Source organism: Trichoplax adhaerens, genomic scaffold (genome assembly GCF_000150275.1).
Source record: "Trichoplax adhaerens TRIADscaffold_21 genomic scaffold, whole genome shotgun sequence".
Taxonomy (NCBI): Eukaryota; Metazoa; Placozoa; class Uniplacotomia; order Trichoplacea; family Trichoplacidae; genus Trichoplax; species Trichoplax adhaerens.
Genome location: NW_002060962.1, coordinates 460737 through 477053, shown reverse-complemented (window position 1 = coordinate 477053; position 16317 = coordinate 460737). Strand labels below are relative to the sequence as shown.

Here is a 16317-nt window from a genome sequence, read left to right as displayed (position 1 = left end):
TAAAGCTAAGCATCACAAGTGAGGGGGTCGACTAGTTGATTATATATGTAGAGTATTATTAATCAAACTATCACCTTTACGCTTTAATATACACTACTTAAAGTCGGCACAGTACAGTAATTCCACCACTTTTAATGCATAGTTCTATAACACGTAAATGTGATCGTTTCACGCCTAAGGTACATCCATCTGCTGAAAAGTGATGAGGCCACCTGCAATTCAATGAACAATCCACAGTTGAGGTTACTGTACTTACAGATAGTATTTTAAAACAAAACTGCAAAATCATCCTGTACTACATCTTAAAAAGATTACATGCCTAACTTACATCCACGCATATACAGTACTGTACATATAGCATACGCGTATACTGTACTGTATATACTGTACACGTATAAATGCAAAACAGTACATTAAGTTCAACAGTGCCTCTAGGGCGATAGAGATAATATTGTATTGACTACTGGGTGTATGTGTACTGTCAAATCAATTACATTCACAACAGCCTAAATTTTCAAAATTCATCACTAGTCATAAAAGTTGAGCTTCGTTTTCCCACTATACAGTGCCGTAGCTACTGTACAGTATTTTAAAGAGCCAGGTATGCCAGAACGAAACTGCTAAATGGCTTAGATATATCAATGTGATACAGTTGTACTGTAAATCCCGCATGTAGATGATAAAAATGAAATTTGTACCGCAATACGAACTGTATGATATATAAGGGTTTTAGCGATACTGTCATCTACTGTATATAACAGTAAATACATGGTTTTCTTTAAATAGTTCTGTTACGAAATAATATCGTTGTTGTAGACATAGTATCGCTAAGATCTATCATATTGAATAAGCCTGTTTATTCCAGTACAGTATATTTCTGCAGTTGTTCTGTAATGATGACGATTAAGTCCTAGATAGCATATCTAGGAAAATAAGTTGTTATCTTATTATGAATAAGATAAGATTGTCGTTAACATTCATGGCATGTCCGTTATTGCACATTACTGGTAATTGTCTCTTATATATAACGGCTCCTAAAGCATAATAAAGTTAGTTCGGTACTTAATCTCTATTGGACTCGTGATTGTTCAGTGCTCAAGCCCTACTGGACTATTGAATTATTATTACGATAAACAAGAAAGTGTAGCAAGTTCATATTCATATTCATGCGATATACAATATTATTAGGAACCCTAATTTAATTACGTAATTATCATTCTTTCTTTCTTTTATCACGTAGTTGCTAGAGCCAGCCGTCAGGTCTAGCTCGAGGCAAGACGGCAGATTGCCATTTGCCAATAGAGTACAGTACTGAGTACTGTACAGTACAGTAGGTTGTACTGTACTCGTCCTTATTGAGTGACTGTACTGTACAGTGTTTTGCACTGTCCTCTACAGTGTACAGTACCGTACAATACCGTATCAGTTTAAATGTAATCGACAATATACAAAACAATACATTGGGAATTTTGCAGAAGTATTTCACAATTTTCCCTAGGCAGTTGGAAATTCGATGGATAAAAGGTCCTTAGGCAATCCGATGAAACCAGTTCAAAATATGCAATTGACACTGATCATTACTTTAATCGCTTTCTTTATGAGCGGTTCTGCGGCCGAAAATGGATCTGTCACAGTAGATACAAACGCAGGTAAAGTAGAAGGTACCATGGTCCAAGTAGAAAATAAAGATTGCGCTATTTTCTTAGGAATACCTTATGCAAACCCACCTGTGGGCCAGTTACGATTTCATCTACCCACGCCGGTGATGAAATGGAACAATGTGCTCCAAGCCAAGACTGTACCCAATCTTTGCTATAGTCTCAATTTTGCCAATTTCACGGACGTAATAGGAAGCCAAAATGAAGACTGCCTGTATTTAAATGTTTTCACACCTAAGGTAGGAGCATCCAAGCTACCTGTGCTGGTATGGATCCATAGTGGCTCACTAGGAATGGGCAATGCGGCCTGGTGGAATGGTGAAGCGTTGGCCACTTTAGGTAATATGGTTGTAGTAACCTTTGACTACCGTCGTGGTGTGCTCGGTTTTTTGACTGGAATGGATCGTAATGGTATGCCTATTATAACTCCAAACCTTGGCTTGCATGATCAACAAGCAGTATTTCGTTGGGTACAACAAAATATAGCCCAATTTGGTGGAGATCCTCAGCGTGTTACCATTAGCGGTCACTCTGCAGGCGCTGCATCGGTTGGTCTGTTTATTACAACAACACCAATGCAAGAGACGCTTTATAGACAAGGCATCATGGCTGGGGGCTCACCTGTACTGCCTACGTTATATTATCCAGATCTTAAATCAACTAGCCAAGCTTACAAAAATTTTCTGTCTCGTACAACCTGCGACATATCTGCCTCAAATCAAAACATTCTAAGCTGTTTACGTAATCTGCCTATTGGCGATATTATTTCTATTCAAGGTAAAACTAGTACTATCTTGGGCCTTAGCGAAGCTTACAGAATCGTCGTCGACGGGACGTTAATTAGCGACGATCCAAAAAGGCTGTTAAAGGCTGGTACTTTGAAAAATAAAAACGTCAAGGTAATTGGTGGAGTGTTAAAAAATGAAGGTGACTTATTCATTGCTCTAATTCCGCAATTAAATAATGGTATGCCTCGCCAGATGTTCTTCAATTATATCAATCGAGAATTTCCCAATGCAAGCCAAGCTGCTCGATCAGTCGTCATCTATCGTTACACTGCTTGGTCAAACGTAACGTCTCCTGCCAATAACTTGCGAATGACATCGGATCTTTTCACCGACAGAATATTTAATTCACCAATGGCATACACGTTAAACAAAATGTCTGATAATGGCATCGTAACCTATTTTTACCAATTCAATCATAAAATAATCAACTCTGGCTACTTCCCACCTCATGTTGGCGTTGTACATTCTATGGAAATACCGTATATTTTTGGTTACCCAATGTTAAATTTGTCTCATAAGGGTAATTCGTACACCAGCGAGGATATGAAATTAAGCAGAGTAATGATTAATCTATGGTCAAATTTCGTTGCATCCGGGTAAGTTTAGGCTGTAATGAATGATGAGGTTGTCACATGTTTAAATCATCAAAGTTCAAAGTACGATAACGATGAAGGGACTACTAGATGTACGCGTATTTACTATAATGAATAGCGAACAAATTACTGAACAATCTTTCCATTGATTATTTAGATTTTACTCTATAGTGATGACCGTGCTCAATGCCCTATCTTGATTATAATCATTAATAGTAATACTGTATACTACAGTACTGTAAAGCTCTTTACTGTCAACGAATATATCATTGCTAGAAAATAGGATAGATTGAATAGGCAGGTGTTTTATCACCGGAGATGTTGTTCTCGCAAATTTATCTAGGTGGTACTAATAAATCAACATGACGTTGCTTTAATGTCTAGAAATCCCACATCCACGCCAGTCAATGGTATTACATGGCCTAGGTATGACTCTAAAAGTAAAAGATGTTTGCAACTAGCTTCAACTCTTGGTGTCCAGAAGGCACCTCGTGCTGACTATGTAGCTTTTTGGAATGATTTATGGCCTCAATTAGCCTCTGTTAATAATTCATCGCCAGAAAATTCGACCATGCCAGAAACATGTGTTAGCCGTTCATACATGCTTGCTACATACATACAATTTGCGGTATTATGTACTTTAGCTGCAGCTATGATTATATTTTTTATTTTTAAATATCGAAAATGGCCTTCTCGAAATATAGCAAGACTTGCATCTGCAGGAAATGACAACAATGCTTTGTAATACGTGGTATAATGATAAATTCTACTCTATTTTGCTGTAATACTCGTATTAAGTCAATACAGTATTGGAAATGTAGTACAGTAGTATACAATGTTAATTGTAACTAGATTAGGCTACATTCTGCACATCCGAATCAGCAATTCGTAATGGCAACATTTTTGCGGTTATTGTCAATTTTGTATATTACAAGCTGCAAACTCGAGCAACTCTTTCAAGGCTTTTCAATCTTATTTATAGTACTGTATTTGGTTTGCAAAAGGATACTCTGTGGCATCTCTTTGCTAAGATAAATTATGTTGATAAGTTTTACAGGCATATTAAATGCGCACAGCCTTCAATATTGTGACTAACAGTAACAGTAACATTACAATCAGAAATGTTTGAAAATTCGTATCCATTGCTATACTGTACAGTAAAAGATGCTTAGTTAACTTAATCGGATGATTGATAAATAAATGAATTAATCAGGCAGGATGAATATTGTGTATGAGTGGATGTGCATTGTACTGTACTAAAGTACTGCATATTCATTTTTGGAGTGATACAGTATAACGTTATTTCAGGGCAGTGTGATGCTGCCAATGCGAAATTATCTAATGCTGTAGTATTGCTATCTTACTTGAAATTTAATGAGACCAGGATGCAGTACTCGTAGTAACCTACAGTACACTACATATCTCCAGATATTCTGGATAATGCATTGAAAAGTGTGTTTAATGAGACCATGAACTACGGTACCCTGCAAGAAAGCAAGTGTTGCATGTTACAAATTTCTTTGAGCTATTTTATAGAAGCTATTGTACCTTGGACTTCTAGCTGTTGCAAAGTATGAACTACGGTACCAACAAGAAAGAAAACGTTGCATGTTACAATTTCTTTGAACTATTTTATAGACACTATTAAAGAGACTATATTAAGTAATGGTTATATTAAATATTATTATTAGATGTACCCGTAGGTAAAAGTTTTACACACCGTTATGAAATTTCGAGGTCTTTTGATTATTTAAAGCACCTCGAGAAGGATTTTGGCAAACTGAAACTAAAATAAACACACCGTACTGTATACTGTATAATAATAATATATAGCGAAATAAGATGAATACTGTAATGCAATTATCGTCTTTCAGTAAAATGGTAGAGAATATTACTTGTTCTAGCTGGACGAATATGGAGAATTTTTGACACATGCAACACCATGAGCACTTTGGGTAGGACAATTTGAAACAAAATGGCTAAGATAAAATAGCCTAGACAACAACAATAATAACAATTATTATCATCATTCTTCTTCTTCTTCTAATAATTCACAAGCCAATTAAATTTGAGGTCTTCCGATTGGATACTGTTTTATACTTTGTCAGAGGTGAAAGCATCTTATCCCTTTCGGACGACAATAAATTATACCGCACTGTACTTGGTCCATACTGGAACCTAATAACTCAACCATTTTCTTTCAGACAAAGACACTGACTACAAATTACCATAGGGGAGAAAAGAAATATTTTCTTGGCCCGTAATGACTATACAGAAAACATGATGGATAACCAGGCTGATAATCGATACTATACAATACGGTATAGTACTGTCCTATCAGCGTTCTCGATCTTATCATCGACAGCTTGGGATGAATGAATAATGCATTTGATGGCCTGCCATTAATAAATTTAGAAACTCCCTTACCACGCTACTGTACTAACAAGTAAGTGAAAATAAATAAATAGATTACAGTCGGTAAATAGGACAAAGTAAAAGATCGTATGACAAAAACGCTATAGGGAACAGGGGCCTAAAGTGATTCATTTTTCTCCTCGATTTGCATCGATAGAAACGGAACAGTTGTAAAAAGAGTTTTCATCCCTATTTAGTCGACATCAAGGACCGTTATGAAGACCGTTGTATTGGCACTCGTCTTGATCAATCTAGTCTGTAATAATGCTTTCATTCAAAGTGATTTGACAGTTCAAATTGATTCAGGAAAAATCAAAGGGAACATTACACCTATCAATAGTAATCAATCATGCTTTACTTTTCTTGGCATACCCTATGCTCAACCGCCAGTCAGAAATTTTCGATTTTATCGCCCTGTACAACCTACCAAATGGACAGGAATACGCCAAGCTACGACTACACCAAAGTTATGTTATCACAGTATTGCAGATTCTTCAACTTCAACCAAAAGTGAAGACTGTCTTTACTTGAATATTTACGTACCAGCAAATCAATCGTCAAATAATCCTTTACCTGTTCTTGTTTGGCTTCATGGTGATTCTCCATCCTCGATGAATACGGAGTTATTCAATGGTCAAGCTTTCGCCGTCACTGGCAAATTGATTGTTGTGACCTTCGATTTTCGTCAAGGAGTTTTAGGCTATTTAACAGGGACTGATACCATGGGTCGATCGATCATTACACCTAATTTAGGCATCTTAGATCAGGTCATGGCCTTACAGTGGATTCAAAAGAATATTGCCAATTTTGGTGGTAACCCTAGGCGAGTCACTTTAGCTGGTACATCCACTGGTGCCTTCTCAATTGGTTTACAATTTCTAAATTCAACACAACAACATGGCTTATATCAACGCATTGCCTTGGTCAGTGGATCTCCACTCATGCCACGTATGTATTATTCGAATTTAAATGCAACCAATAAATCTATGCAACAATTCCTCAAAAAATCTCATTGTAGTGTACAAACGACCGCAAAATCGATCCTATCCTGTTTACGCAATTTACCTATTGCAAACATTTTATCTGTTCAATCATCTTTAACTCCTTCAACATACGATAACATGTTTAAAGCTGTTATCGATGGAAATATTATTCAAACTGATCCTGTAGTGGCTTTAAACAATAATCAATTTAATCGTCAGGTTCAGGTTATGGCAAGTGTGGCCAATCCTGTTTCTGGTTCGAGTAGTGGAATTCAACGACAGCAATTTATAACTCAACTTGATTGGTTATTCAGTTACACTAATCTTGTTGCAAGATCTGCCATTGAAAATCGCTATACAGATTGGAATAACGAATCATCCCCTGTCACTAATCAGCAACAATTATCATACTTATATTCCGATTACATCGTTACAGCTCCACTGGTTTCTACATTGAAGAAGTTTGCTGCTCAAGGAATTTCATCGTACGTGTATCAATTTAGCTATCCTATCAACGATTCCATCAATTTTGCTTTTAAGCCCAAGTATATACCGGTTGGATCTGAGATCAGCTATCTTTTTGGTTATCCCATTCGTCAACCGACCAATGACAATAGTAGATATTCACCAAATGACCTCCGTATTAGCCATTCTTTGATTCAGTATTGGTCCAATTTCGTCTATAACGGGCAAGTCATCTATTAAATTAATTAATCAAAATTGTCTTCTCTTTAATCCCTGTATTAAGTTCAGACATTAACAAATCCTAATCGTTACTAGTGTAAACTAAAACAGCTATGATCTATCACATTTTCTATTGATACTAAGTACAATACAAAAAGTCTCGTACATCTATATCGAAGTACAAATTGAAACGATCACTGTTGATCATCAAGCCTTTGCCTTCATTATTTAATAAGTTAATTAAGGGTAGAATTTTTACAGTACAATGCTAATCGCAACTTCATTAGAGTAAATTATTTTAGTTAATGAAAACCCGATTGATTAGCTAACTTTGATTTAATACTGCTCTACTTTAATTTTTTCAGAAACCCAGTCTCAAATAATCCCGTCGTATGGCCAAAGTACAATTCCAATACTGGAAATTATCTAAAAGTAGCATTAGCTCCACAGGTCTACAGCTCACCACGAGCAAACTATGTTGCATTTTGGAATCAATTCTGGCCACAATTAACAAAGCAACCGAGTAAGTGTACTCAAAATACTTCACCACTTACTCCACCGCTTACTCCATCGCCAAAGCAATGTGCCGATCCCGCCTACATTACTGGAACTTACGTTCAGTTTGGTTTATTATGTGCCATTGCAATTGCCATAGTAATATACTGTGTAGTCCGCTACCGGCGGGGGCCATCCAAAAATTTGACACATTTAATAAATAATACCAAAGCTGAAGATGAAAACCTGTAGGGCTGAAATATTTACCAAGGAGGATAGTTGAGGGTATACAGTAATATTCAAATTTGTTGAGTTACTTATCGTATTGAACACTATTATTATTCATGGCAATGGTCATACTCAACTGCAGTGTAATTTGTATACAAGTGAATGAAATATTATCATTTAATGATTTTTATGTGATTACAACATGGTTCTACGTAATATTTATTAATATTTTACTCATAGAATGGAGACTGATCATTGCTCAATTTTATCTGCAATTTTCAGCGTAATTATAGTAATATCGAAATCTCATTTACAGTTAATAAACAAGCATCGATTCTTCTGCTCGTATCGAGTGTCTCCAGATAAAATTTTTGACATATTTGATCGAGTTGTGTTTGAGTTACAACTACTACAACCCCATATTTGTGCCCTATCCCATCAGTGATATATTGTAAAGTAAAATAGTGCACGAAGTATAACGAGCAAAGGATCGACTAATCCCTGTATAATGAATGATTCAGTATAGCATAACACTTTACCGAGTTCAAATGAAGTTAAAACCAGAAATGTAGTCGGCTATTCAGTTATTTCATAAACTGTTCACAGCCTTCGTTGTCTTGGCGAAAGCGAAGATACAGCCAAATCCAATATTATAAACTGCTAGAGATCTCCATTTCTATGCCAACAATAGGTATTATCTTTTAATCTATGCAGAGCAAATCTAGATATTTAGTCATACTTGTTCTAACTTATAAATTTTCGCCCACTCGGCGTAGTTACTTTAATGCCGTGCGATTTAATGTACGAGTGTGAAGCAAAATTAATACTTTGTGATCGTAGATTCCATATGAAAGGGACAGTATTTTTGCGTCAAATTCTATCATTCACCTTCTTTCTCATTTAAGCAACCCAGCAAAGCTTTACCGAACATTATTACTAATGGGTCAATACAACTTGGATGGTTGGCCTATAAATAAACATAAACGAACTAAGGCATTCCATACCCCAAAAGCACTATATGTTGTAGGTAATTTCTCAGTTTTTGCAATAACATATGGTGAGTTATTAGCTTAGCCACTGAGCATATACAATAGCATAGCTGCAATCATTTTTTAGCCATGATGTAATACAATGCTGACATAATTATATTCAGCTCTTCATTCCCTGCTTCAAATGTACAATAATGGTAGCGATTCGAAATTAACTCATTATATCGGTGTTAACATCGGCAAATAATTCACGATGTACCAAAATACGAAAATTTATAGTACTTAGCAACTCGTCGAATTCGTTTATAAGCGATACTGCAGTGAATAGCCATTATTAAAATTATTGACAATTTAGAAAACTCCCCTATTAAAATCTATAGATGTAGTACTCGTAGCGCCAAAATATGTAATAAATGGGTTTTGTAACCCCTAGGTTTGCAATCCTCTAACCCGAAATTTCATTATAACAGCCATCGTCTACAACTACTTTATTCACCACAGAAACAATCCTACGCTACACAGTACTTTAGTTCATAACACTAGTACGCTTTTAAAACATATTCCTACTGCAATTGACTAAAACTAATACCACCATCATATTAAGATGCATCACTGCCGCTTAGTATGGCAGTATATAAATTCATATGTGCTTGCACATAAAATACATAAGAGATATCTATTCAATCTACGGCTTTGGAGTTGGATAGAATTTAGATGCTAAACTACGATAGGTCATAAAATTTACGAGTATCGCATCTCAATTTCCGAATATTCATCTTTATCGTGTGGATACATAATATTGTAAATACAGCGCAACCAATAAAACTATACATCTACCTATTATGAAATCAAATTTGATATTTTTTATCTTTGCAAGAAATTGAATGAGTTATTAATAATAATTAATCAGAAGATACCCTTTCTCCGAATATAGGTACTCGTAAAATAAATAAAAATGATATACAACACAAGAAAAAACGACAATTCTTTTAAGTGATCAAAACATGAATCTTAACAGAATGATATTGATATCTTAATTAAAAACAATAACATTTGTATAAAGCTATTACATCGAGTAAATGCAAAACTACCATACATATTTGATATCGCATAGACGCCAATTCACAATTTTTTATTGCCTTACTTCTTACTAGACAAATTAACCATGTCGACTAGAACAGAATACAACATAGTTTCATAGATGAATTCAATCTCCCTTCAAGCCATTCTTCAAGTCACAACTACTGTAATATTTAAAGTAACTTCTATATAATTTCCTAAAATCCGATTTCATCTACTAAACTAACGTCGACTTACTATTATACGAACATATTATCAATAGAGCCTTTATCCCAATACTAACAAATACATCCGAGAACTACACCCCATATACGCGTATCCTACTCGAGTATTTATGCGAATATTATCCACAGAAGCTAAGAGTCTAACAGGAATTTTTTAGTCAGCCTGTTTTATAACGAAGTAGCTTATAATCTATAAAAATTAAAATTAATAACAAATCAATCTCAGCTACCAAATTCATCATAGCTGAAATATCGGAGAAATGACCTAAAGCTATCTTCACTTATATAAGTATTCGGTATATTATTTCAATTTTATCTCCATCAATTATTATAAAAGTCTTCTACTCATAAAATCTCGATACTACAAAGTAGCCAATAATGCTTTCATTGAACTGTATCGTCTATCACAATAAAGATTACTTTCCAATACTGTCTGTAATCAGTCTAAAAGCAGTCATATCCAATTTATAGTTCGAAATGGCCACATCCTGTGGATAATGAAAAAACTGTATTGTCTATTTGTATTCCTTTCTAAATTAAATTGCATAAAATCAGGAATTTTTATATCATCTGATGGTCACTAATTGCACAGAAAGTGTCCTCAATAAGAGCAGTCCCATGAGCAAAATCAGTTAATTTCAAAATTTCAAGTAATTCGAATGCTAGATATGACTTATTCATATTCCTTTTTGTATCAAAGTTTATGGCGCTGCAGACATACTAGCTTAAACACTCTCTTTAGACATCGTAATCGAATAACAGTATATTTTACTCTTTTATTCATAATAAAGATAGTCTAATACTTTATTTATTAGCAAATAACTTCGCTTCACTAAAGACTACCTATTAATGGACAGATTGGTAGTAGAATTAAATCATAGAAGATCAATAACTTTACTCGTGTGATCTAAAACAACAGTTGGCATTCATTTTGTAACAAAATAATTTCTCACATATTATTAACTACAGTAGATACTTTTATTTTTAGAATAAGTGACCGGGGTTACAGCATTTATTTGATTAAGACGATATCACTATTTCTTAATGCAATTTTAGCTAAATAATTACATCAATAGTGACAATAATTTATAAGATATTGCTAAAACTGACTCGTCACTACCTTAGCTTAACCAAAAGAAAGTTATATACTCGTAGGTAATCAATAATTGGGTAAATATAGTAATTGCTTAGAGTATCCAATGAAGGGTTAATAATATGGATATTAACCGTTAATTAAAACAACAAAGTTAGATTCTAATCCCTTATAAACAAGTAGCAGATGACAGGATAGAGATATCATATATTTGTTGTATGTTAAGGAAGGTTTCACTTTTACAAGATATAAAATGACTTCAAACTAGCCTATTTTCACAGCTCTACAACATTAATCATTTGCATTTCTAATTGCTCATTATTACATTATTCGTTCTTACAAATGAAGAAAATGGTAGGGCACAATTTTCTTTCGATTATTCAAGTTTAGAAAATTTAAAACTCATTGATCGACGAAATACAATCATGTGTAATTGTCTATAGCCCTCATTTGATTGAAAGAGGGTATATGCTTGGCTTCGATTAATTTGGTTTGGTATATTTCTAAAAATGATTGAAATATCCAATAAATTGAATGAGTAAAATTAAATACAGTATATCGAGATACCAGTATGCGCCATCGCCTACGCTATCGCTTGCTATTCACGTTACCGTATGGTTTAGCGATCTTCTTAGGAACTATCTACAATAGCGAATAGCCATTTGTCTTTAGTAGTCTATATATAGGGTTAAACTTGCTATAGGGTAGAAAATAATATAGGATGGTAACAGTAATTGCCAATACATAATCTGTTTTATTTTAAAATTAGCAAAAGGATTGTTTTTTTACCCTTAGGCTAAATATATAATGGCTTACAAAAACAATGACTAGTAGTAAAAGGTCAAGATAAAACAGTTTTCGTTCTTTCTGCCATGTTAATGCTTTTATTGTTATACCAGCTGCATGTATAGGCGTACAGATGAAATTAATTCACGACATGCTGTGGAACGAATGAATGTAAATATGTTATTTAGCATTTTCTCACGTAGTCAAGAATATGGTAGGTTATTGTTTGCAACTAGTATGTAATAGAAGGGTTTTTCTAGCACTTTATAAATTTTAGTTTAATGTTAAAATGTTGTCAACAACTAGGATGACTGTAAATTTTCGCACTATAAACGAGAATAATCAAAAATTATAAAAATAGATACATTGATAACTTATCATAAACAGTTCAAGACATACAGTACAAACCTCAAGTTTAAGACAATCCTTTCAAACTGAGAAGATTACCAATTACATATTATCATTAAAATATAATTTTCTCATGAATTGCAAATAATTACAATTGCCTACTGAAGTACAGTATATACATTAGTCATTTTGTTGATGAAGTTTAACTAACATTAAAATATTCAAACAGTCATTAAAACGGTTATTACAATTCTGATAACCGATTCATATTTCTCAAAATTCGATCAGCGATATTCAATCAGAATAACTATTATCATACAAAAATAATAATTCCTGATTTAATCATTTTTTAATAATTAATTAGTATTAGTATATCTCGTTATTAAATGTCATGTAACCTTGCCCAAATCAAAATTACAACAAAATACGCTGCTTCTAATTCGTTTTTATAACAACTTGAGCGTATCCTTACTATAATGCTGTACATGTAACGAAGAATGATGATAGACAATATTACATATCAATGACTTAAGTCACTTACTTTACAAACTTATCAAGTTACATAAATAATCTAATTTTATACCGAAAGACATCACTATTATTATCTGTCAAAAATAATTGACTCTTCATTTGCTTGTTATGTTACTGACATTTCACAGTTAGAAACAATATATTATGATGTCATGAAATAATCTAACAATGCTACCAACATTCGATAGGACATCTATTGAATGAAAACTATTTATCATGTTATTGATGAGAAGAGTTTATTTAACCATCTATGTAACCGTGAAGGGTTTATTCTTTAGAAGTTTCCATCGCGTACAAGATGGGTGCGGAGAAAATTTATCTTTGCTTTCTAACAGTCTTAATTTTGTCGATATTTTCTTGGGCTAATATCGTACAAACCGATAAAGGTCCAGTTCAAAGTAAAAATTATAATATTGAAGGTAAAGCTGTTTATGGATATCTCGGTATCCCTTTCGCGCAACCACCAGTAGGTAATTTAAGATTTCAATCTCCTCAGCCGATTCAAACACCATGGACACAAACTAAGAATACAACGACATTGCCGTATGCTTGTCCCCAAGCGTTACCAATTCCTGATCTTAGTTCACAAACGAAACAAGGTCAAGTTAACGAAGACTGTCTGTATATGAACGTGTGGACACCAACAACCAATAATGCCTCCAATCTTGCTGTATTTGTATTTATCCATGGCGGAGCTTATTACTACGGTAGTGGATCGAGATGGCAAGGCAAAGTACTATCTGCTAATCAAAATATCGTCACAGTTACCATGAATTATCGATTAGGTGCTTTCGGCTTTATGACAACATCTAAAGTCAATGACAATTACCCTATTGAACCAAATCTTGGCTTACTCGATCAACAATTAGCTTTGAAGTGGATTCGTAACAATATTGCCAAATTTGGCGGTAATCCACAAAATGTAACTATTGCAGGCAATTCTGTTGGTGCTGTATCTGTAGGATTGCATACAATGTCCCAAGGTAGTAAAGGCTTATTTCATCGCATCATTATGGAGAGTGGTGCCCCTATTATGCCACAATTCTATTACGTTGATTTTAAAATACCAAACATAGTATTCCAAAAAGTTGCCCAGCTTTCAAATTGTAGTCGTTCGACAGCAGCTCAAATTGTAACATGTCTTCGAGCACTTACTATGAAAGAGTTACTCACAGCTCAATTAACAACGATGGCAACTTATCCATTAGGATTTGTAGTTGTTGCAGGAGGCCAATTTTTACCTGACAGCCCGGAGACACTGTTAAAAAATGGACAATATGAAAAAGTGAATACAATGTTGGGCACAACCACTGATGATGGCTCTATATTCTTACAAGTTAATCGGTATCAAAATATTGGTCAAGGTTTACCACGAGCTGTCTTTCTGGGTACAATCGCCGGCTATTTTGCCGCATATAGCCAACAATCAAGGTCTGCTATCGAATATCAATATACAAAATATGCAAAAGAAAATGATCCAATTGCTAACAGAGACGAAATTAATAAGTTATTCAATGACTTTTTTTTTGTGGCACCAGCTGACAAGTGCGCAAGAAAATATTCAGCTGACGGTGTATCCACTTACTATTACGAATTTGCATTTCGAACTCAATTATCTACTGCATTTCCTCCATATATGGGTGTTACACATACAATGGAAGTGCCTTATGTAATGGGTTATCCTATTAATAGGCCAAGCAGTTTTTCAGCTAATTTCACATCTGAAGATGTTGCGGTATCTCGTGATATCATGCAAATTTGGGGCAGTTTTATTAAGCATGGGTAAGTCATTGAATATCCCTACTTGTAGCTATAGTAATCACCGCAATTGATTTACTCTCAAGAATAATGTTACTACGGCTTTATTATTAATTAATTATTTGTCATAAATTATTTAAATCTATATGTTGTATACGTGTTTATATTAAATGATACCAACTCATATACTGTATAACTTTTTACAATTTTTTTGCAACGATTTACTTACCGATTTTAGTACACCGACAATGGCATCATCGGCTGCGCAGTGGCCTATGTATAATGCAAATAATGCATCCTACTTTAAAATTAGCAATCAATCAGAAATTAGAAAGGATTATCTTTCTGATCGTGTTGCATTCTGGAACAAGCTATTACCAAAGCTGGGAGTACCCAGCACTACCGTTCCCACACCAACGACAAAGCCGACACCGACACCGACTAAAGGAATGACTACGCCTTCTACGACAATGATGACCACCAACAATCCTGCAATGTCCGGCATGGTTCGCAGAGAGTATATGATAGCTACATACGTTTTAGCAGCTATTGCAGCAATTTTTATAACCACTTTAATCATAGTTTTGTTTAAGCTGCATCAAGCCAACAATAATCGTATCAAAGGCACCAGTATATCCAATAGTCATAAATTCTAGCTCAAATCTAAGAATTGAGATACCTTTAGCTTCTGTATACTTGTCATACCAACTTTTAGTAGTCTTTTTCCAAGTATCTTGCCTTTCTGAATTTATCCTTTCTTGTCATTTTAACATGTAATAATATAGACTGAAGTACAGGAAGGTATACGTCCTAGATGTAGTTAATTTTAATTCGAATATAATCTGTATGACTCGTAATATATAAATTATCTATAATCACACCAGCACAGAAGTTAGCGCCTAAAGATGCCACGGCTATTGAGCTAGATATTTTCATCATGATTTTATAATTTTAATTGCTCAACTGAGCTTTCGTTAAATAATGTCTGTTGCTATAGAGCATTTGTAATCTGATCACGCTATTGGATAAAAAAATTGAATATTTCAGGATGAATACGGTACTATATCTTAATCTACAATCGAATAACTGCCATAAAAGTATACAGTAACTTGACCTACTTTGCTATCTGTGAAAATAAAAAGAGATCTATCTCGCGGGAGATTTATTCTGTTTATTGCATAATTAAATCTGGGCTATACCATTAAGCTATTGAGATAATCATTACGTAAGTAAAGTTGGGTTTACTGTAAAGCCACCAGCACCGGTGAGATATTCGATATGGCATTAAAATTAGTCGACATCATGGCCCTAGTGGCTGTTATTGTACATGAAAGAATAAGCCAACTTATGACTGATTCGAATTGTTCCATATTGATATTGACTTATGCGCCAAAGAATGGTTATAATCTGTTTCAATGTATGTATAAGGCCTATTTTCGACTCGATACGTTGGTTCCACAACATCTGAAGTATGGCTGTTTAATTTCATCTGATTAATTTCAACTATTTATTGTGTAAAGTATTTAAAATAGTCCACTCTATCTATCTATACGATAATTATTATGCTGTATAATGTAGAGAATATGATTGAGATACTATTCTTCATCAAGTTTTTATCCATCCGCGGGCAAAATGGACATTTGCTAATCATAATGATGGGGCTA

At 34.3% G+C, this 16317-nt stretch overlaps 3 protein-coding genes across 3 annotated transcripts; all 3 read left to right on the top strand.

The window, feature by feature from the left end:
• Window positions 1–1513: 1513 nt before the first annotated feature.
• Window positions 1514–3784, top strand: TRIADDRAFT_61121 (uncharacterized protein; the record flags this gene model as incomplete). Its single annotated transcript, XM_002117109.1, has 2 exons — window positions 1514–3042; window positions 3424–3784. 2 exons carry the CDS (start codon window positions 1514–1516, stop codon window positions 3782–3784), a joined length of 1890 nt encoding a protein of 629 aa, XP_002117145.1.
• A 1885-nt stretch (window positions 3785–5669) lies between these two features.
• TRIADDRAFT_61120 (uncharacterized protein) lies at window positions 5670–8131 on the top strand (the record flags this gene model as incomplete). Its single annotated transcript, XM_002117108.1, has 3 exons — window positions 5670–6922; window positions 7487–7644; window positions 8085–8131. 3 exons carry the CDS (start codon window positions 5670–5672, stop codon window positions 8129–8131), a joined length of 1458 nt encoding a protein of 485 aa, XP_002117144.1.
• Window positions 8132–13193: 5062 nt separating this feature from the next.
• TRIADDRAFT_31923 (uncharacterized protein) lies at window positions 13194–15309 on the top strand (the record flags this gene model as incomplete). Its single annotated transcript, XM_002117107.1, has 2 exons — window positions 13194–14677; window positions 14892–15309. The coding sequence occupies 2 exons, from the start codon at window positions 13194–13196 to the stop codon at window positions 15307–15309; spliced, it is 1902 nt and encodes a 633-aa protein (XP_002117143.1).
• Window positions 15310–16317: the final 1008 nt, after the last annotated feature.